Here is a 23688-nt window from a genome sequence, read left to right on the forward strand (position 1 = left end):
CAGCTCAATGGAACAGAATAGAGAACCCAGAAATGGACCCACAAACATATTGCCAACTAATCTTTGACAAAGCAGAAAAGAATATCCAGTGGAATAAAGACAGTCTCTTCAGCAAGTGGGGCTGGGAAAACAGGACAGCGGCATGCAGAAAAATGAACCTGGACCACTTTCTTACACCATACACAAAAATAAACTCAAAATGGATGAAAGACCCAAACATAAGACAGGAAGCCATCAAAATCCTCGAGGAGAAAGCAGGCAAAAACCTCTTTGACCCTGGCTGCAGCAACTTTTTACTCAACATGTCTCCAGAGGCAAAGGAAACAAAAGCAAAAATGAACTGTTGGGACCTCATCAAAATAAAAAGCTTCTGCACAGTGAAGGAAACAATCAGCAAAACTAAAAGGCAAGAGACAGAATGGGAGAAGATATCTGCATATCAGATAAAGGTTTAGTACCCAAAGTCTATAAAGAACTTATCAAACTCAACATCCAAAAAACAAATAATCCAGTGAAGAAATGGGCAAAAGACATAAGTAGACACTTCTCCAAAGAAGACATCCAGATGGCCAACCAACACATGAAAAATGCTCAACATCACTCATCATCAGGGAAATACAAACCCAAACCACAATGAGATACCACCTCACACCTGTCAGAATGACTAACATTAACAACTCAGGCAACAGCAGACGTTGGCGAGGATGTGGAGAGGATCTCTTTTGCACTGCTGGTGGGAATGCAAACTGGTGCAGCCACTCTGGAAAACAGGATGGAGGTTCCCCCCAAAAAATTAAAAATAGAACTACCCTACACCCACCAATTGCACTCCTAGGTATTAATCCAAGGGATACAGGTGTGCTGTTTCGAAGGGGCACATGCACCCCCATGTTTATAGCAGCACTATCAACAATAGCCAAAGTATGGAAAGAGCCCAAATGTCCATCGATGGATGAATGGATAAAGAAGATGTGGTGTATATATACAATGCAGTATCACTCGGCAATGAAAAAGAATGAAATCTTGTCATTTGCAACTACGTGGATGGAACTAGAGGGTATTATGCTAAGCGAAATTAGTCAGAGAAAGACAAATATCATGGGACTTCACTCATATGAGGACAGAGAAAGACAAATATCATATGACTTCACTCATATGAAGACTTTAAGATACAAAGCAGATGAACTTAAGGGAAGGGAAGCAAAAATAATATAAAAACAGGGAGCGGGACAAAACAGAAGAGACTCTTAAATATGGAGAACAAAGGTTACTGGAGGGGTCATGGGAGGGGGATGGGCTAAATGGGTAAGGGGCATTAAGAAATAAACTCCTAAAATCATTGCTGCACTATATGCTACCTTGGATGTAAATTTAAAAAATAAAGAATAAAAAATATAAATAAATAATAAAAGAAATAAAAATATAAAAACCATTCTACAAAAACAGGCATCTGGATGGATTTGGCCCATGGGCCACTGTTTGCCAAACCCTAAAGCCTGTGGGTGCAGGGGTGGGAGGAGCCCTGACTCCTCCAGTCTCCTTCTCATTCCTTCTCTCATCTGCCCAACCCCCAACAGTCTTGCACAAGTCTTTAGCAAGTGCTCTCCCACGTATTATTCGTTCCTCACCTTCCCCCTGACGTGCAGGAGGTGCTCTGTAAACATCCGTGGAACTGAATTACTGGGCTGGGCATTATCATGTCTCAGTGCCTAGTAGGTCTGAAGCCACTCATTGCCAGATTTGTTCTAAAGCAGTGTTCTCCACATGCCATCTCTATGCTCAGATGTTAAGGTCCCTTTGCCTGATATTCAAAGTCCCCCTCCCCCTCCCCCACCCCATAGGTCTCCTTCTGCCTTTGACCACATTACTCCAGAACCGGTCCAACAGTAGGTTCCATCTAGGCCTACAGCAACAGGACCCCTTCCTCAATCACCACACTGAATTCCCACTCGCCTGCCTCTGCCTCTCCTTCCTCTCTGTTGGAAACGTCTGGTTCCTTCTCTCCTTTTCTAAGTCTCTCTCTTCCTTCCATTCAAGCCTCACTACTTCCAAGGCCTGCCACGATCACCCCACGTGTGAGTGACAGTGCCCTTCTCTGATCCAATAATATTTAACTATACCACTCATTCGGCACCGAGCCCATGCTGTTAATGATCCTCTCACACATATATCCTGACTTCCCATCAAGACTGAAAACCTCTTTGGTTCTGCCAGGTAGAGATTTCAAAACAGTCACCGACCAGGAAGTGAGAAGCAGGACTATGGCTGCCGCAATGAAGGAGCAGCGTGTCTCAACCAGGGCGCTTCAACAATGGTGAGCGATAAGGGCAGGCTCTCATTCTTAAGATGCGACAGCAGTTGAGAACTTTATAAGTAGCAGCACCATCAATAATTAACTACCGCTCCCCGTCTCCTTGCCCTGCCAACCCCTATTCCCATCCAGGTTTTTTACTTGGCCAATGCAAGCTTCCATTAAAAGTTTCTTCCTCAAGGGGCGCCTGGGTGGCTCAGTCGGTTAGGCGGCCGACTTCAGCTCAGGTCATGATCTCGTGGTCCGTGAGGGCTGTGAGTTCGAGCCCCGCGTTGGGCTCTGTGCTGACAGCTCAGAGCCTGGAGCCTGTTTCAGATTCTGTGTCTCCCTCTCTCTGACCCTCCCCTGTTCATGCTCTGTCTCTCTGTGTCTCAAAAATAAATAAATGTTAAAAAAAAAAAAAAAAGTTTCTTCCTCAAGGAATGGTTTTATAGCAATACCTCTTTAGTTGGTAGGCATGGCAGTAGCTGGAAAACACGAGGCACTAAATAAGTATTTGCTGAGTTCAGTGAATGAGTGGCTACTCTCCTGGTGGACTGTAGGATCCATGAGAGCAGGGCCCATGTCTGTCTCTGGTCACAGCCTCTGTGGCTAGCCTTGTGGATGAGCGGCACTACATTCACGTTTGTTGAAGGAAGAAAGGAAGGAAGGAGGGAGTAAACAAACAAACAAAACCAGCAGGACTTAATGTAGAGGAAAGTAGTGACAAAGGTGACGAGTAACAAAGGAAGGATGGTCAACTGGGTCAAATGCAGCAGAGATGGCTTTCATTAAAGCCTTTCTTGGAGGGGCGCCTGGGTGGCTCAGTCGGTGGTTAAGCGACTCTTGATTTTGGCTCAGGTCACGATCTCACGGGTCATGAGATTGAGCCCCACGTCGGGCTCTGCACAAAACTGCACAGAGCCTGCTTGGGATTCTCTCTCTCCTGTCCCTCCCCTGCTCATGTGTTCTCTCTCTCTCTCGCTCTCTCAAAACAAATAAATAAACTTAAAAAAAAACTTCCTTGGATATGGCCAACTTGCCAGGTCATAAGTGCCCCGGCAAGATTAGCTTCACTGGAGGAGTAGAAGAGAAACCAAAATGTTACATTCTTGAGAAGTCTGGGAAAGGCAAGCAACAGAAGACAATGAATGTAACTACTCTTTCAAGGAACTTGACTGCGAAGACAGAGACAGGAGAGAAAGCTGGGAGAGGACGCGGACTGGGGAAGACATTTGTGTCTCAAGGTGGGACAGTCAGGTGGACTGCCAAGGCAAATGCCTGCTCCCTAATAATACGCTGAAGAAACGAGCCCTCACTCACCCCATCAGAAGGCAGGCAGTAAATGGAAGTCATTACCCTGTGTCTTTCAGAATCGTTTTAAAATGGCACCAAGTTTCACAAAAGGGAAAGCTAAACCTCCTCAAACTGGATCAGAACAGGAAGTTGCAAAAAACAAATTAAGTTCTCAGGGTTACAGAGAAGAGGTATTGCAACATGTGGTACATTTATATACAAGTAAGGTTTATCACGCCTGCATGCTTTCAAAAAATTATGTTGCAGGGCTTATATTGTCCAAGGTGCTAGGAATATAGAAAAGATAGTCCCTGCTCTCAAGGAGCTCGACGTCAAGAGGAGACTCAAACAGGGGCACCTGGGTGGCTCAGTCGGTTAAGTGGCTGACTCTTGATTTCAGCTCTCGTAGTGATCTCACGGTTCGTAAGATCGAGCCTCGCATCAGGCTCTGCACTATCAGTGGGAGTCTCTCCCTCTCTCGGTGAGCCTACCATGTGCCCCCTCCCTGCTCGCGCTCTCTCTCAAAATAAACAAACAAACATTAAAAAGAGAGAGAGAGAGAGAATCAAACAAATAGATCAGAATGGCATGAGAAGTTGTGCTGATAATGGATGTGAGAATAGGAATACAGAGAAAAAGCATCTAACTTAGACTTGGGGACCACTGAGAAAGGCTTCTCAAGCTGAATTTAAAGAACTTGAGGGAGAGGTGACACATAATTCATTCGCCTCTTGAAATTAACTAGCATTATCTATAATACGAACATAAAGTCACTAACAATTCCACTGATAATAAAGAATGCATTTCTCTAAAAGAGCTGAAGAACTGACTCATTTTAACTTTCCTGTGAGGCCTCTGACACTTGTTCATTCCTAAGGTAACGAGCACACAGCGGGCACACGGTAGGCTCACTGAGGTCCAATACTATCAAAAGCAAGAAGCATGAGCTTTCAGAGAACTGATGTTGGTTTGCAAGGTGTTTTGAATAGTTCTAGAATAGAAAAATGTTTAACAAAGATGATTGCCTGGTTAAGTCAACAGAAGTCAGAGAAGGAAAGGAAAATGAGATAAGCAAACAACAAGAAAATTAAACACTGGACTCCAGAAGACAAAAGCCTAAATTTCAGAAAAGGGGGCGCCTGGATGACTCAGTCAGTTAAGCCTCTGACTCTTAAGTGAGCCTCTGACTTTCGGCTCAGGTCGTGATCTCACAGTTCGTGGAAGTGAGCCCCATGTTGGGCTCTGTGCTGAGCATGGGGGCTGCTTGGGATTCTCTCTCTTTCTCTCTCTCTCTCTCTCTCTCTCTCTCTCTCTCTCCCTCCCTCTCTCGGACTCTCCCCAACTCAAACGTGTGCTAGCGCACGCGCTCTCTCGCTCTCTCTCAAGATAAATAAATAAACATTTACAATTTTTTTTCAGCAGGGGCGCCTGGGTGGCTCAATTGGTTAAGCATCCGACTTCGGCTCAGGTCATGATCTTGCGGTCCGTGAGTTCGAGCCCCGCGTCGGGCTCTGTGCTGACAGCTCAGAGCCTGGAGCCTGTTTCAGATTCTGTGTCTCCCTCTCTCTCTGACCCTCCCCCGTTCATGCTCTGTCTCTCCCTGTCTCAAAAGTAAATAAACGTTACAAAATAAATTTTTTTTTTTAATTTTTTTTCAGCAAAGAAAAAAGACTGGGTTTCTGCCAGAGGAAAAAGAAATGAGGGACCTAGGGAACTAGATTCTACACTCTTTACCAGCCCCATGTTCAATCAGGAAAGGGAGTCTCTGGCCCTGAGCACCTAGTGCCTAAACATTCTCACAAACCAACGACTGGCCTGGCCAGTCCTCCTCAACACGAGGGACTTCCCACCCTTCTCCCCAATACCAGCTCTGTTCCCAGACCGGCACCGATCTCATTTCTTCTACCCCACAATGCGTAACCACAGTGCTCAACGTAGAAATGCAAGAGCTCTGACTGCCCCCATTTCTTCATCGGGCCTCCCACTGCCCACTAACCAGAGCTGAATTCACACAGTGGTTCCCACACCTCAGCCTTTTACCCTTGCAGAACTAACGCTGCCCTGCTGCTCCTCGATGCTCAGCCCTTTCCACGGCTAACGGGCCTCGGTGGCCGAGTCTCCCCCATGTCTTTACAAAGGTGGTGCGTTTGTTAGAAAAGCACAGGCTTTGGCATCCAGAAAGCCCTTAGTTCAAACCTCATTCCTACCACCTGCCAGTTGTATGTTTTTAAGCCGTTTTTTTTTTTCCATCTGTAAAATGAGGGCTAAAAGTACCTAGCTTATAAACTGTGATAAAGATCAAATACAAAACGATGTGGAAGCCCCTAACACAGTGACTAGTACACAGCAGGCACTCAGCGGTTGCTAGGCATCTTACCCTCCCAACACCACCAGCGTAATCGGAGCCCTTATTCCTTGGCTAGAAGACCCCTTGGTTCATAAAGTACATTAAGTCACGGGGATGCAGTATACAGTATGGTGACTAAAGTTAATGGTACCATATTGTATATTTGAAAGCTGCCAAGAGAGAGCTTAAAAGTTCTCATAAGAAAAGAAACTGCAGGGGCGCCTGGGTGGCTCAGTCGGTTAAGCAGCCAACTTCGGCTCAGGTCATGATTTCACAGTTCGTGAGTTCGAGCCCCGCGTCGGGCTCTGTGCTGACAGCTCAGAGCCTGGAGCCTGTTTCGGATTCTGTGTCTCCCTCTCTCTGCCCCTCCCCTGTTCATGCTCTGTCTCTCTCTGTCTCAAAAATAAATAAACATTAAAAAAAATTTTTTTTAAAAAAAAGAAAAGAAACTGCAACTATGTGTGGTGACCGATGTTAACTTGATTTATTGTGATGATCACTTCACAATGTATACAAATACTGAATCATTATGTTGTACATCTGAAATTAATATAATGTTAGATGTCAATTATAGCTCAATAAAAAGGGTGTTTTTTATTTTATTTTTAAAGTATTTTTATTATTTTTATTTTTTAAATGTTACTTTACTTTGAGAAAGAGAGAAAGAGGGCATGAGCAGGGGAGGTGCAGAGAGAGAGGGAAAGAGAGAATCCCAAGCAGGCTCTGTGCTGCCAGCACAGAGTCCAACGCGGGATTCAAACCCACGAATCATGACCTGAGCCAAAATCAAAAGTTGGAAAGTTAAGTGACTGAGCCACCCAGGCACCCAAAAAAAGGGTGTTTGAATTTTTTGTTTTTAATGTTCATTTATTTTTGGGAGAGAGAGAGAGAGACAGAGCATGAGCAGGGGAGGGGCAGAGAGAGAGAGACACAGAATCCGACACAGGCTCCAGGCTCTGAGCTGTCAGCACAGAGCCTGACGTGGGGCTCGAACTCACAGACCGCGAGATCATGACCTGAGCTGAAGTCGGACGCTGAACCGACTGAGCCACCCCGGCGCCCCAAAAGGGTGTTTTTTTTGTTTTTTTAAATGAGCCCTCAGCTTTGCCTGGTGCTCCAAATGCCCACCATGGAAGTAACTTTCAGTGGCCGGGTGGCTAAGGAAGTCAAAGGGAACAGACTACCAGTGATGAGGGCTGGTGTTCACAGAGTTCCGCAGTAGGGCTAAAAATATGTTCTCCTGATCATAAACAGTGGTTCACATTCCACAGTGATATTAATACAACAGTTCAGTGAATTAGGGGTTACTGGGACTTCTGTAGGCTGTCCTGGAACCCAACCACAATTCATAACCTTGGTTCTTGTCATTTTTTTTAAATTTTCTTTTTTATGTTTATTCATTTTTGAAAGACAGAGAGAGACAGAGCACAAGCAGGGGTGGGGCGGAGAGAGAGGGGGACACAGAATCCGAAGCAGGCTCCAGGCTCTGAGCTGTCAGCACAGAGCCCGACGTGGGGCTCGAACTCACGAACTGCGAGATCATGACCCGAGCCGAAGTCGGATGCTCAACCAACCGACTGAGCCACCCAGGCGCCCCTCATAACCTTGTTTTTAGGAGAGAATGCTTCCCAAAGAGTTCCTAACAGAGGCCATTTCAACCTCTTCATAAACTGGAGATTACCTCCGCACCTCCTTCAAAAACTGCGTGGGCCTACAAGGGACAGAAAGTAAATGAGCGTTCACTGAACGACCACACTGTGCTAGATGTTTTATGCACATACTGTTGTATATTTATGTATGAATAAATCTCATTTAATCTTCACAAAATGCAATGAGATATTTTTATTTCAATTTTACAAAAGAGGAAACAGAGCAGCTCGCCCAAGGCCACACAGAATAAAGCAGAACAAAGATGGAACTCTGGGTCTAAATTATCCCTTTGCACTTCACAGAAGAAACAATTTTAAGAAACAGGCTTGATTTAAATAAGAGAAAAACATTAAAACGTGGGTTCTTTTTCCAATGTCCTACAATAGCAAAATGTTAGCAATATCCAATAGGTACAGCTTATATAAAATGTAAATCTGAGACCTGTTATTTCTGCAGCACCATGCTGTAAAGCCAGTATGTACACAAAACCACCTCCGTCCCTTTTCCAGGCCAGCGGGCTTCAGTGACAGAAATGCCGATGGCCGCGAGGAGGTGTGTAACACACACGCAGGCGTGCAGGGAAGCACGCATAAATGGCTTCTCCTGGTGGTAAATGGAAAATGCTTCTTGCCCTGGCTTCTACAAATCCCGCACACACAGCTTCCAGCAGTCTCTCTGCTGGAGTCCAAGCCCTCCAGGGCAGGGATTATTTCTTTGACCTTCCTGATACCTGACAAAAGTAGATAATAAGTAAAAGCTTGTGGAAAGAGTGAGTGGATCCTTAACGCCAGAATTTCAAGTCCTAGTTCTGAATGGCAATTCTGTGGGAGTTCAGAAGGGAGCCTGGGAAGACATGTAATCACAGTATGCAAAGGCTAAAAAGCAAGTAGTTCCCCTCTGGGAGAGTCAGCAACATCCACATTTGTCAGAGTGGATCATTCCACTGCCTGAGGGGTTCGTAACGAGGAATGAGATTGGAACTAGGTCTCCCAAAGTAAAGGACATATTGCAAAACACTAGAATCAAATTTTCCCCCTTATTCTTTTTTTTTTTTTTAAGTTTATTTATTTATTTTGAGATAGAGAGAGCACAAGTGGGGGAGGGACAGAGAGAGAGGGAGAGGGAGAGAGACATAGAGAATCCCACGCAGGCTCTGCGCTGCCAGCTGCACAGAGCCCGATGTGGGGCTTGAACTCACATGACCTGAGCCGAAACCAAGAGTCGGATGCTCAACTGACTGAGCCACCCAGGCGCCCCTCTTTTTTTTTTTTTTTAATTTATTTATTTTGAGAGAGAAAGTGCACACATGTGAGCAGGGAAAAAGCAGAAAGAGAGAGAGAGAATCCCAAGCAGGCTCCATGCTGTCAGCACAGAGCCCGACATGGGCCTCCGTCTCAGGAACCGTGAGATCGTGGCCTGAGCTGAAATCAACAGTTGGACACTTAACTTACTGAGGCACCCAGGTGCCCCTCCCTTTATTCTTATATTTAAAATTTGCCACACTAAGAAAAAAGCCAAAACTCCTCTTGCAGTGTCACTAATATAGCAAGCAGCCTAATTCACAAAGCATCTCTGAAACTGTGCTTCTTGGTAGAAAAAAAAAGATACTCTTTTCCAATCGATGTACCAGAATATTTTGGTGCGCCATGAAGGACACATATGGTATAGGATTTCCTGGCTTTCTTGACTTCTTAGCCAATTACTCAGCAGCAAAGTGGCAAGGTCAGTTAGCCACAGGCGGTACATTAATGTTCACCGGTGTGGTTCGTACAGAGGTAGATGAACAGGTGACAAGACGGTCCTGGCAGGTTCTCAGGAAGACACAGATGCAAGGAAGTTTGGGAAACCACGGACTACATGAACCCAGCTGCTCAGAAACCCAAAAGAGAAAGGCACGAAAGGAACAACTCTTTAGAATGTTCATCTTGTGCAGAATGACATATTTTGATTGGAGATTTCTCAAAGCTACCATACTTGCTGGCAGTAAGACAGCAAGTATGAAAATAAGATACATGAAATTAGACTCAGAATGGCCAGTGGCCCCGTGGAAGAAGACAGCATCTGTAGCCAGGTTCTGGCTGGTTTATTTTTACGCAAGACAAGCACTTAGGAAAAAAGTGAAGTAACAGGTAAGCCAACTATACACTACAGGAAACAATGGAACAATCAGGGGTGAACAGGAAAATCAGGCTAAAATCTGACTCAGAAAATAAGCTGCTTTCGAGGCCAAGAAGACTAACTAGTTATCAAATGATGTGATTTCTCAAGAGTAATACCTGTACATGGAGATGAAGGAAGAAAAAGCCCAAGTTTAAAAAAAAAAAAAAAAAAGGGAAAAGAGGGAATACAGAAATCATGAAAAGTGTTATCAAATAGTCATAAACATTGGCCTCTCAGACCATTTAAATGAATTTCAGTGTCCTCCCCACCCCACTTATTGTTAAAGAAAAAGCTAAAGTAAAATGGTGTTTCAAGAAGTCAAGTCCCCTGAAGGCCTGCTCAATAAGCAACATTTTCAAAGACTAAAAGCCATTGATGCTTCTCCCTCACATCAACTGATTTTTTAAAATTTCTAGAATCTTCCATGTAGGCTTCATGGACAGAATGGAAAGATATGGTGGGATAAAAGTACAGTGAGCTAAATCCACAGTAGACTGAACAAGGTGCTCACAGTACTCTTGACCTTATCTACTCAACAAGACCTGAACACATGAATAGTCAACCAGGCTGCAAGTACAGTCCCCACCTTATAATGGTTCCACTTTCCAATGGTGAGAAAACCACATGCATCCAGGAGAAACTGTACTTCAAATTGTGAATTTGGATCTTTTCCCGGGCTAGTGATATGAGGTAGGGTACTTTCATGTGACTCTGGGCAGCAGCAGGGAGCCACAGCTCCCAGTCAGCCCTGAGATTACAAGGGTAAACAACCGATATACTTCCAGCTTTTCTGTGACCATACAACCATTCTGTTTGTCACTTTCAGTACAGTATTCAATCAATTACATGAGCTGGTCAACACGTCATGATAAAATTGGCTTTGAGATGATTCTGCCCAACTGTAGGTTAATGTAAGGGCTCTGAACACGTTTAAGACACGCTAGACTAAGCTACGAGATCGTAGGTTAGGTGTTTTCGATGCACTATTTTCAACTTAGAATGGGTTTATCGGGACATAACCGCACCGTAAGTCAAGGAAGACCTGTAGTGGGAAAGTGACAGCTCATATAAGTGATTGCATAATCATTCCCGCCCTACCATCTCCTCCTTTTCTGTCTAGATCAGCATTTCCCAAAATGGGTTCCACAAAATACTGACCTTGGAAATAAGACCTGAAAATGGTTTCCCAAGTTCACAACATTTGGAGAATTCTGCATTTCCTTCCTCCGTAGTTATGAGCACATCAACAATTCAGAGAAATTCCGTAATAAACAAACCTCTGTCTTGATTCAACTTAATGTTTCCCAAACATTTGTGCTCGAAGCGCTTTCACATAGTAATCATTAACTGGGGATGGCCTGCAGTTTAGGCTCTAAGCCATGTTCAAGTTTTCTGTGCTAAAGAAATGATTCACCCCCCCCACCCCCACCCCTTGAGCTGCTACTACCTCATCACTCTTCTTCCTCCAACTACCATAGTAAAAAAACCCTAAACCAACTTGACACTTCCTTCCTCCGGTTTCCTCACCACCCACTCACTTCTCCATCACTGGAAGCTGGCCTCGGCCCCCAGTGCTCTACCGAAAAACTTCTCGTGGTGTGATCAATGGCACAGATACAGAACCAGTGGCTTCTCTTGGGTCCCCCAACCCCTCTGCAGGGTCACACAGAATAGTTCTGTTTCTTGACACTCTTCCCTCGCCTTCCACAACACCGTTTTCCACCCATCTCTTTGACTATGTGATCTCTGGTTCCCCTTTCTCTTTTTAACCTTCACATTCTCTGGCCAACTCTTAAACTCCTGTCTTGAGTAAACTGCCCATGCTTTGACCTACTGCCCATTCGTGAATCCTGAGCCATTTCCTTGACTTCAGATCTACATTTCCAAAGGGCTTCTCAACTTCTTTGATTCACTTTTCCTCAAAGACTAAACATTCACTATACTCCAAACAAACTCATCAGTTTCCCCACCAAACTTTCTCCTCTTCCGGCCTTCTTGATTCCTCTGATGGGACTCACCATTCCCGGAAGGTGAGGGGAGCAGCAGAGTCTGACACTTTCTCCTCAGCCTGACATAGCATGCTGTACAGGCCTCTGTTAAAGCACCTATCACGGTGCACTCTAACTACTTGCTTCCTAGTCCTGAAGCTCCATCAATCATCCGTGGGGTCCCTGAACTAAGACAGAGAAGAACCCAACATACTTAGAAAAATGGATGAATCCTTTGAATCATACGCAATTCATTCTTCAAACACAAGACCATTACCCTTCATCAGACTCAAACAAAACCCCAAATCTAAACTACAAACCCTCCTAACTGGGAAATCAAGCTACCACTGCTACCAGAGCAATATTTCTAAAATGCTACTCTAACCATATGAATCCTTGGCTCAGACACCTTCAATGGTTCCCCACTATTTCCCCAATACAGTCCAAAGCCCTCAGCATGTTATCACCACCTTCCATGTCTGGATCTCTGCTACCTGTCCATCCTTCTTTTCAACTATTTCTAAGCTCCCTATGTTCTCATCCAGGGGTTGGCAAACTCCAGCCAGCGGGTAAAATCTAGCCGACTGGCTGTTTTGCAAAGAAAGTTTTATTGGAAAACAGCCAATCAACATTTTGGCCCAGGTAATTCTTTGTTGCAGGGGGCTGTCCTGTATATTACAGAATGTCTAACAGGATCTTTGGCCTCTACCCACTGGACTGCAGCAGCACTTCCCCGGTATGACAACCAAAATGTCTCCAGACATTGCTAAATGTCTTCCGAGGAGCAAAACTGCCCCCAGTTAAGAATCACTATTCTAGAGGTTTCCAAGTACAAGCCGACAGCTTGTCATTGCTAATAAAATACAGCCTATACAGCAATTACAGTACAGTGTCCAGATTAAAAGATAAGGGTCACACACACTATTCAGTGCTGGCTGCCTCACACTTGTGAGATTGTGCTCAGTTATGAATTTTTAAGAAGACGTCGGATAACTGGAATTCACACAATCCAAGGTGACCGGACTGATGAGAAATCAGGGGAAAATGTCAAAGAGGACTATTTAAGTAAATCGAGGTGTTTAGCCTGTACAAGAGAAGATAAAGAGACATCCATGATGTTCAAAGAAATCCATGATCTGTCCTGGGAGAGGAAGGTTGAACCTGCTGTTGCGCAGGAAGGCGGAATTAGAACCAGTGAGCAGCAGCTCCAGGAAGGCAGGTTTTTTGGCTCTACACAAGCAGAAGCTTTCTAACAATCAGAGCTGGCCAATAAATGGATTGGGCTGAGCAGGGAAACACTGAGCTCTCGTCATTCTGCAAGTGTTCAAGCAGACACCAGATGAACTAATGTCAGAGATGCTGTAGAGAAATGCCTGCGTGAGGTGGGAGGGAGGACAAGACGGTTGGTTTTTCTATGGTTGCTTCCAGCTCTGAGATTCTACGGCTAGTCATGGGAAAGCCATATGGCATGAATAATAAAATTCTCCCATTTCAAGGCCTTAATTACAGCCTAAGAGAAAAAATATTTTGCTAAGCGATTTATCCCATGTCTGTTTGGTAACAGTTTACATTTAGTCCCTGACGCTGCAATTACCAGTGATCTGTTTTTTCTAATTGACCTGTAATCAGTTCCTAGATAATGTCTATCGCTACCTTTAACCCATATCATTCTGCTGATGATCACTACCAGTACAATTTGCACAATGCTTTACGGTTTTCCAACCATTGTGACATACATTACCTTACTCACAGTAGCTAAGTATGAGCACGAAAACTTATTTTAGATCACCTGCTCTCGTTTACTGTCTCTTGCCTGAATTTCTTACAACAGAAAGCGAGGCTTTGTTAATCATCAAATATTCACTACAAAAATAAAGCATATTTCAGCAGATACTCATCTCCCAAACAAATCATTTATACACACCCCAGAGATAAGCCAAATTTAGTTATTTCAGCCTCAGAAACATGGACTTACCTCAATGAAATTTCTATTTGATTTTACGATGTGGGCAAGAAAAGGTGAAAAATTATAAATTAGCTTTCTCCAATTTCAATATGGCTATACAAACCAAAAGTTCCAGAAAGCAGTCACAACAAAATATGAAGCATTATGTGTTGCGGACAAGCAAAGCCATTGTAGGTCCTCATTCCAGGGACTCCTTTATTCCCCAGCTAAAACGGCCAATGCGAGTTGTGTAAGGATTTTTCTCCAAAGCAAACCTGGGCCCTCACCCACTGCTTTACTTACTTCTTTACGTTTCGTTTCTGGACATTCCGACTGCAGAGTGAGAGTTGCACCTTCGATATTTCTTGGCATGGGCGTGGAACCAGGGTTTATTGTTAAATGAATCTGATCTGGTGAGATAATGTGTTGCACATAACCCTGGGACATTGCTTCATGATCTATTAGGTGAAAGCCCTCTTCACCCCCTACTAGAAAAGGCAAGTGTTCTCCACACTGTCCATCATCATCTTCATCCTCCAAAGTGCCAGGGTCCTGCTCAATAAGAACAGTTGTCCTATCATAAACAGTTCCAGATGAGGAAGGCACCAGTCCGTTTTTATCCACAAACCTGAGCATCTTGTCATCGGGGGTCAGCTCATCTTCCTCTGCCTCAAAGTAGATGATGTTGTCGTCCGGACTGTGTTCCCCCATGGTTCAATCGTGCTCAGCCCAATTGTGAGAAATGGAAAGGTAATGACCTATCTGCAAGAGGACAAAGCCAGAGTTAGAGCCATACCCTGGGACCTCCTTGGCAACCACAGGGCACATTTTTCCTCTCACTTGAAGAAGAGGCCAAAGTAAATGAAAATCATCTTCCTTGGGAATCATATTTTTTAAAGTTTAACTTTGAAACCATCAAGTCATTTTAAAGGAAAAGCAATGCCTTACACACACACACACACACACACACACACACACCCAACTGAAGAAATAAGTAGTTCTTAAGACCTTCCATACATGCCTTACTGCCAAACTTAAAGGGGAGAAGAGGACAAACTGCTTCAAGGCTGAGTTATTACACATCCTAAAGTAAGAAAACCCCATTCAGATATGCCCCAGATTAGACCACGAGGCAGTGTAGTCCATTGTGGAAGTGGAACTTTGGAGGCAGGGTCACCTACCCACAAATTCCAGCTTTGCCACTTAGTACCTGGGTAACTTTTCTGTGCTCCATCTTTCTTATGGATAAGGTGGGACTGGTAATCCCCGTTCTCTCAGAGTTGTTACACAGAGTAAAAGAGATAATGTTCATTAAAGCACAATGTCTGGTAATAGTAGGGAAAGCAAGTGTGAATTCATTCCCTCCTTCCTAGAACAGATGTTTCAGCTTCTGGGTAGACGGTCTGATCCCTAGTCAGGCATATCCAAAGAAGACCATTATATCTATTTATCTCCTAAAACAATGTGGTGTCCTATGCAATGTACTAGACCTATGCTTGTATAGTGTGCTCTCTGCGGTGAGAGAGAATGGTGAGTCTTATTTTTGTTTCTACTCTCCCTAGCACAATACGATGACACTAGGAGTTCAGGAGATGTCAGTTAAATGAATGAAAGACCTGCAGATATACTCTCTTGGGAAGACATCCTCTCTTCGAAAGATATGTTCTCACAGGAAGGATACCAAATTTGAAATCTTTTCTGTTCTGGATTAGTTCTTCTTCCTTTAGCTGCAAACACACCGGTTCTACAAATCTGGGTTTGGCAGGCAGAACGAAATTTAAAAATAATCAGCACATCACTTTTCGTTTTCAGTCTGGCTTTACACTTTATCTCTCTCCTCTGTCCTGGGTTAGAAAGTGAACCTTTACGGAGTGGGGCGGCTAGACAGAGAGGTAGTTACCAGAGACAGGCCAAGGGATTGGATCCGGGAGGAACCGGCCCGACCCCTTGCTCTGGCTTACGCAACCCGGGTAGATGCACATTTCGCTGCATCGGAGGAGAGATAAGAGCACCGGCGGCCCCTCAGGGCTTCCCCGGCACCATCAGCAGCTAAGCGGAGACCCAACTGTCCGGAACAAACAAGACCAGGAGGCTTGAGGGTGGCACACGAGTAGTACAAACGGAGCACCCTTGAGAGAAGGCTGGGAAAAGGAACCTGACTGGGACAGCCCCCAGCCAGGGCTACACGGAAAAATCCGAAGACAGGCTGGGGGGCTCCAAGCCGGGCGAAGAGAGGCAGGGTCCGGGTCTCCATGGAAACAGGCAAGGGGGGCTGGATACCCATCCCCATGGAAACGGAGGAGGGGTGGGGTCCCTATGGTGACCAGAGTGGGGTCTCTACTGGGAAATGCTTCAGGAGGGAGCCTAAGTCCCGCGCCCCCCGGGAAGCCCCGAGCCCAGGCCGCGTCTAGTTTCGCCTTTTACCTCCGCGGCTCCCGGCAACGGCGGCAGCGGCAGCTTCTCCCCTCCCCAGCGGCACCATGATTGCCCCCACCTTCCCCAAACGTCACTTCCGCTTCCGCTTTCCGGAGGAAGGAGGAGATACCGGCCCCGCCTCTCTCTGGCGCTTCTGGTTGGCTTAGGCGGTGTGGGGGCTGAGCTCGGGCCTCCAATTGGCGAGCAGGAGGGGCGGGGCGGGGCGCGGTGGAGGCGCCGCGGGACAGTAAGTTTGCCCCGCGCTGAGAAGCGCCGGCCGTGCCCGCAGCCGGCCGGGAGTCGGGGCGTCTGTTCTGTGGCACCATACGCAAGGAAAACGGGTCGAACCCCTCAACCACTAGTCGAAAGCAGCCTCAGCCCGGCTTACGCTGACCGCCCTCACCCTCGCAGCCACAACTCCTACGGGAGGGACCACAGTCGGCCATCCGAGTTCTAGCTGGGACCCGCAAGGGGAGCCTGCAAGGCTGTGACATTCCCAGCTTACCCTCATCACCAAAGTTAGTATAGTAGCTGGGATCAGGAAAGGAAGATCGGATCCAAATGGCAGAACCAGGGAGTACTCCAAGCGCAGCCAAAGGACGGCGCCGCCTCTTCCCCTCGCGCGCGCACAAGACGCTCCACTCCCTTCCTCACGACAGCCCAGGCCGTCGGTCCCAACTTTTCGCCCTGCAGACTGCCGGCTTCTACTGGACTCCCGCCCGGGCCAGTCAGCGCCACCTACTGGCCATTCCCTCTCTTTGACCGTTCACAGTCATCCTGTTGGCCTGCGTCTTGGTCACATTTTACACAGCCAGGGAGTCTAGGCGTTCAAGTGCCCAAGAAGCGATTTTGCGTGTACCTTCGTTATTCTGTCTCTTCAAAATGCTTGTTAAATCTGTTAGAACCTCCCGGAAGTCACTGCCTGTTTTCCCCATAAGCTACTTCTCTAGGATATTCAGGGTGGGACAACTCCCGGAGACTACATCAGGGTCAAGGGGTTCCGGCCATGCCTGTACATCCGTTGCTTGAAAACTATGAGTAGTGATCGTCACCCACCAGATTGGCCAGGGGCCAAAGAAATAGATGCCTGGCCCCTGACCAGCTGCCCAAATGCTTAAGCCACAAAAAGTCCAACTGCCCTCTCTTAAGAGAGAAAAACATACAAACAACCACTGTTAAAAATACATTTATCATTAAAATATATTACACATATGAGAAAGGGGATGCATCATATACAGTTTAGAGGATTTGCTGACCCAGAAAATCCCATTTGTTTCACCACAACACCAATTTCTTCAGTATTTTCATTTTCAAGCCACTGTATTGCCCTCAGAGGCTGAGTGCCAGCCCCAGAGCTGTTGAGCCACATCTGAGTAGGAAGGGGGGTAGGCTTTGTATATACATATACACATGCGCTTAGAGAACTGGAAGCATCTGGGGTGGCTGTGACCTGTTTACCCAGCAGATCCCATTTGCATTCTTGCTGTCCAATCCATTCTCCCTTCAGGACCCCAAAGTTTGTTCAAATATCTGATCATGGGGAGCTCGGCCCAGGCTACAGGGAAGGCACTGACAATGCCCTGGAGGAAGGCTGGCTGAGTGAGCACAAGAAGTACAGTTATTTAAACATCTTTAAAATTTTTAAAAATAGATCTGTGTTAAATAACTTAAGCTGAACACTGACTGTCAGTTTTATTGTGGTGGATTCCCCCCAGGTCTTCACGACTCACAGTACCAATGAGTGTGACAGCAACGGGGGGGTGGGGGGGTCTGGGCTCAGGAAAACAGGCAGCTGCCGCTTTTGCTTCCAAGAACCCTCATATCTTCTTGATCTGAAACAGGTGGGGCTGGTAATCAGCTGCCTCAAATAAAATAGGAGAGGAGATAGGCTCAGGGTGAGTTGCAGAGGAACTGGTGAATAAATTCTTGAGCCTTCTTCTTCTCTGCCATGTCAAGCTTTTGGTGACCAGCTGGGTTTCGAAGCAGTAAGCTGCCAAATATGCTAGCTGCATGAAAAACACAGAAAACAAAACAATTCAGCAAAAGAAGCACTACTTCTTCTTGTGTTGTTGAGTTGGGAGGAGTGCCCCAAAGCGTTATTTTCTGCTTGAAAAACAAAAGCTGCATGAGGGTGAACTGTGCCCAGAGCTGGAGATTTTAGTTCCACGGCAGTGGTCTTGCGACCTCCCTCAAGGACATTTCTGCTAATGAGTCTCGGTTTGCAGAGATGCTTTCCACAGACACTTGGCTGCTTACCTAGAATATTCTCATCCAAATGATTTTTTGCTGATTTTTTCAGTAATTCTCGCAAAAACGCCATCAAGTAGTTGAAGACATTTTGGTGGAATGTGGGGAGGGTAGAAATGACCTGAAAGAGGGAGAATTGGGATTTGTCTTTTCAGTCAGTCAGTCATCTGTTAGGCATCTGCTATATTCCAGCAACTGAGTGCACGATCCCAGGACATTAGTAAGGCTATGCAAAGAAAGTCCTGATCACTTAGCACTCTGCACAAGAGTCAAAAGAGAAGCACAGATCAAGCACCGTGTGAATTTAGAGGTCAATATTCTAGGGGCGCCTGGGTGGCTCAGTCGTTTAAGTGTCCGACTTCGGCTCGGGTCATGATCTCGCAGTCTGTGAGTTTGAGCCCCACATCGGGCTCTGTGCTCTCAGCTCAGCGCCTGGAGCTTGCTTCAGATTCTGTGTCTCCATCTCTCTCTGCCCCTCCCCTGCTCGTGCTCTGTCTCTCTCTGTCTCAAAAATAAATAAAAACATTAAAAAAAATTTAGGGGTCGATATTCTAACTATGTGCTCTCAAAAGATGTAGGGGAATGGAAGACATTTTCAGCTGGGTCTTGAAGACGAGACTGGGCTTGCAGAGGTAAGGATTAGGGCAAAAGAAAGTGTAAAAAAGGCAAGAGAAGGAAAACAGTGAGATAAGGAGAGAGAACAAACCAAGAAGTCAATTTTAGCAGGAGCACCACTGTTTGAACAGGCGCTAAGCCGAGAGCGGTCGATCAGGACAGAATTCAATGCGTACTCCAGCTATTGGCACATCATCGTTATCAGTCGGGAAGCTCGCACAAGAAATATTCCAAAAGAGATTCTGGTTCGGTGGATGTGGGGTGAGGCTCTGGAACCCATATTATTAGCAAGTTTTCTAGATTATTCTGCCATGGCATGTTACATGTGTGAACCACTAGGCCAGATCATGAAAAGTCTTGAGTATTTGTTTAAGAAAATCATTAACTGGCAATGGAGAGCCATGTGTGGTTTTTGACCAACAGTGGCATAACAAGAGCTTTAGAGCACATGGTCTGAGGGCCGTATACAAAACAAATCAGCAGAGGGACAGACTGAATCCAGGGCTCAACCAAGGTGAGTGCGCGAGAACAGAAGACGATGGGTGACAGATCAAGGGAACTGGGCATGTGGGAGGTGAGCGGAGGACGACTCAGAAATGACTCAGGTTTCTGGGTTGAGTCACTGGAATTAAGGGTGAAGCCACTAAAAGAAAAGCGGACATGAAAGGAAGAACAGGTTTGGGAAGGAAAGCTCTGGAGCTGAGTTACTAGGACACTGTGTCTGAGGGACTGCGCCCACTTTGTTCCCTCAGGCCCCATGAGGCCCGGGGCTGCAACACGTGTGTGCTGATGCTTAACGCTTCCCCTCACCTGTTTACTTGCTGTGTAGCTGCCAGAACACTCCAAGCAGTTATGGTAGGCGCTGTAGCAGATGACAGGCTCTGGCAGGCTCTCCAGGAAAAGCAGCAGGGCTTCAGCCACAGAATGATTGTTGGCGGCTTTTGGCCCATCGTTAAGGAAAAGGCGATGCTGTGCCATGGTTAGGAAAAGGCCCAGGAAGGAGCACAGGCCAGAAGTGCAGCCTGCCCAGTCAGGCTCTCCACTCAGAGCTAGGATGCCAGCCTGACACAGTGAAGGGGGCCAAGCTCTTTGTCAGCTTAGCTGGGCCTTCATGAGTTCCTGCTATATCAGTTGCTTAAAGTTGTAAAGTCTTCTCTATGCAAACTTTAAGAAAAATATGATAGCTGAGGACACAAGATCAGATTTTGAGCCTTAAGATACTGTTCTTTCTTTTCTCTCACCTCTTAATCGTAGTCATACAAACACACACACACACACACACACACACACACACACACATACACACAGGCATGCACGCACACATGAGTGCCTGAAGGATACAGAGGGCATCAATCATTCCAGTATCCAAACAGTCCCTGATATGCTCAAATTCTGACCTCAGGCCTGGCTGCTGAAACAGATCTTCCTGCAAAAGGAAAGAAAGTCACAGGATCATTATATTCTCAGAAAATCGGCCATGATTTCCGGACCTAGAAATATGATCACCAGCAAGGTGTAAAAAGGGAGTGAGCGGTGTAGCGAGGCCTTTGAATCACCCTGGTAAACACCCTGATAAATTTAGGGCTGATGTGGTTAATTCATCTTTCAGGCCTTCCCAAGCATGCTCCCACGACAGGTCTTTAAAGTGATAAAACATCTATTATAAAACTATAGGGCGCACGTGGGTGGTTCAGGTGGTTAAGTGTCCGGCTCTTGATTTCGGCTCAGGTCACGATCTCATGATTCGTGAGATCGCGCCTCACGTTGGGCTCTGCGCTGACAGCATGGAGCCTGCTTGAGATTTTCTCTCTCCCCCTCTCTCTGCTCCTCTCCTGCTCATGCTCTTTCTCTCTCAAAATAAACAAACATTAAAAGAAAAGAACACAACACTATAGGTATAGCATACTATACACAATGATAAGGGAAAACTTAAAAGTAGCTATATTTCCTGCAGTGTTACAGAGGGATTAACCAGAAAAAGAAAAACGTGCAGAAAATATATCATTTATAAGATGGAGAAAGTTAAAAAGGCACCCCCCTTGGGAATGCAGGCTGGTGCAGCCACTCTGGAAAACAGGATGGAGGTCCCCCCAAAAAATTAAAAATAGAATTACCCTACAACCCAGCAATTGCACTACTAGGTATTCATTGAAGGGATACAGGTGTGCTGTTTCAAAGGGACACATGCACCCCCATGATTATAGCAGCACTATCAACAATAGCCAAAGTATGGAAAGAGCCCAAATGTCCATCGATGGATGAGTGGATAAAGAAGGTGTGGTGTATATATATACAATGGAGTATTACTCAGCAATCAAAAAGAATGAAATCTTGCCATTTGCAACTACGTGGATGGAACTGGAGGGTATTATGCTAAGTGAAATTAGTCAGAGAAAGACAAATATCATATGACTTCACTCATATGAGGACTTTAAGACACAGAACAGATGAACATAAGGGAAGGGAAACAAAAATAATACAAAAACAGGGAGGGGGACAAAGCATAAGAGACTCATAAATATGGAGAACAAACAGAGGGTTACTGGAGGGGGTGTGGGAAGGGGGATGGGCTAAATGGGTAAGGGGCATTAAGGAATCTACTCCTGAAATCATTATTGCACTATATGTTAACTAATTTAGATGTAAATTAAAAAAAAAATGAAATTAAAAAAAGAAAAAGGCACCTCCCTGCCTTGTGAAAACAAGATTATGGCAATAAAGGTATTTCCATGAGTCCTAGCATGCTTTATAATCATTTTACTAAATGACTTAATGCCATATAACTGAATAATAATATTCTATGTATTGCTCAAAAGTTACACTTGAACGGAGCTCTACAGAGAAGGTAGATTAGCACAATACTTAAGAATGTGATTTCTGGGGGCTCCTGGGTGGCTCAGTTGGTTAAGCGTCCACCTTGGGCTCAGGTCATGATCTCACAGTTCGTGGTTTAAGCCCTACATCGGGCTCTATACTGTCAGTGCAAAGTTGGCTTTGGATCCTCTGTCCCCCTCTCTCTTGCCCCTCTCCCTCTGCCATGTTCATGGTCGGTCTCTCTCTCTCTCTCGCTCTCTCTCTCTCTCTCTCAAAAATAAATAAAAATAGGGGCGCCCGGGTGGCTCAGTTGGTTAAGCGGCCGACTTCAGCTCAGGTCATGATCTCGCAGTCTGTGGGTTTGAGCCCTGCGTCAAGCTCTGTGTTGACAGATCAGAGCCTGGAGCCTGCTTCCAATTCTGTCTCCCTTTCTCTCTGCCCCTCCTTGTTCTCTGTCTCTGTCTCTCTCTCTCAAAAATAATAAACATTAAAAAATTTTTTTAATTAAAATAACTAAATAAATGTTAAAAAAAAAAAAAAAGTAACTTCTCTGCTCACTTCAGCAGCATGTGTACCAAAACTGAAATGATACACATAAGATTAGCATGGCCCCTGCTCAAGGAGGTGACTTCTACAGACAAATTCCCTGAGTTCAAATTCCAATCCTACTCATTTATCAGCGTTGGGGTTTTGACCAAGTTACCTAGCCTCCTGGACCTCTGGTTCTTCATCTGAGAGCCATTGTAAGAACTAATTGAGGCAATGCTGTGAAACACTTAGAACAGTGTTTGGTACACTGTAATGATAAATGTGAGGAGTGGGGAGAAATGAAAAGAGAATGTCATAAAAACGTATGCTGCTCCCAGGTGGTAGAGCTGTGATAGACTCTAGTTTGTATTAGTCTTCTCCCTGTATGAATGACTCAGTGAAACTGACCAATCTGATTTCATGAAGCTTGCCCAAATCACTCTTGAAGTCAGGCCTCCTGACTCAAGGCCTGGGGTCTCCGTCTGGTCTCCTACATTGGTCTGGCTCATCGACAAGTTAGCCCCTCCCCTTCCCAGAAACTGGCAAGAGTTCCTCATAAGGATAGCAGGCTGACATCCTGAGAAGAATCCAGATGTCTTTCTACTTGGAGGACCCCAGAGACCAGGTCGGGGAAACATGTTGTGCCTCGAAGGCCATCCTATGCAAGGCTGCTTCCCTTGGGGTAATCAAGTGCTGTATGTAATAGCAAGGTCTCACGGGAGTGTGAAACATGAATCTATCCCCCGTTCACTCCCTAGGGGAGGAAAAGCTTTCCACAGGTTCCTTGGGGTAAAAGCTTCTTATACCAAAAGTTCTTCGAGCTGATGTTCTTTCCCAAGGCAGCCTGGCCTCAATCAGGTCTGACTGCTTAACCACCACCTACCTGCTGGATAGCATTTTGGTACAGGTAATCAACCATCATCCAGAGCTCTTTAGGGATCCCCATGGGGTTTTCCAACTGGATCCCATCATCTTCAGTCTGTAGTGGCATCAGAGTCTGAAAAGAAATAAAAAATATAGTCTGAAGGCCCACCAATGGAACTTCTGACAGGCTAGCTCCAAAATACCATGGGGGCAGCGAACCCATGGAAGAAGGAAAGCATTGCAATCCCCTAAGCAAACGTTCCACGGGCAAATGAAATCAAGTGGGAGAATCAAGGTACAAAAGGTGATTTTTGAGAATTAGGAGTGGGTTACAGCAAGCAGTTTCAATGGGTCAGGTGAAATACACATTGTCTTCTGGAAAACACATCCTGTCAACAGCATTTCACTGTCAGAACCAGGGTGAGAATGTGGTCTGTGAGATAAGGGCACAGACTTGGGAGTCCAAAAACCTAAATGCAGGGGTCAGGTCCACTGTTAACTCACCATGTGACCTATGACCAATCACTCT

The 23688-nt window shown here is 45.6% G+C and overlaps 2 protein-coding genes and 1 non-coding gene across 5 annotated transcripts in view; 1 reads left to right on the plus strand and 2 right to left on the minus strand.

Annotated features, from left to right (window-relative positions):
* MTF1 (metal regulatory transcription factor 1) overlaps positions 1-16179 on the minus strand; it is a 46029-nt gene extending 29850 nt beyond the window's left edge. For 2 of the 3 annotated variants that reach the window (XM_042996631.1, XM_042996629.1), the window contains exons 1-2: positions 16101-16179; positions 13980-14438 (exon numbers count right to left, since the gene is read on the minus strand). In XM_042996631.1, coding sequence (XP_042852565.1) covers positions 13980-14387 — 408 coding nt within the window. In that variant the 5' untranslated portion in view covers positions 14388-14438; positions 16101-16179. Of the gene's footprint in view, positions 1-13979; positions 14439-15292; positions 15429-16100 lie in introns of all 3 variants that reach the window. The other variant, XM_042996630.1, reaches the window with a different exon arrangement.
* Positions 16180-17261: 1082 nt separating this feature from the next.
* Positions 17262-23688, minus strand: part of INPP5B (inositol polyphosphate-5-phosphatase B) — a 49101-nt gene continuing 42674 nt past the window's right edge. The window contains 5 exon segments of the mRNA XM_042996638.1: positions 17262-18097; positions 18348-18459; positions 19764-19891; positions 20295-20379; positions 23179-23292. Coding sequence (XP_042852572.1) covers positions 17982-18097; positions 18348-18459; positions 19764-19891; positions 20295-20379; positions 23179-23292 — 555 coding nt within the window. The 3' untranslated portion in view covers positions 17262-17981.
* LOC122241708 lies at positions 22318-22421 on the plus strand. The gene has a single exon (XR_006221940.1). It is a non-coding gene; the product is annotated as a U6 spliceosomal RNA (small nuclear RNA).

This window comes from Panthera tigris, chromosome C1 (genome assembly GCF_018350195.1).
Source record: "Panthera tigris isolate Pti1 chromosome C1, P.tigris_Pti1_mat1.1, whole genome shotgun sequence".
NCBI lineage: Eukaryota > Metazoa > Chordata > Mammalia > Carnivora > Felidae > Panthera > Panthera tigris.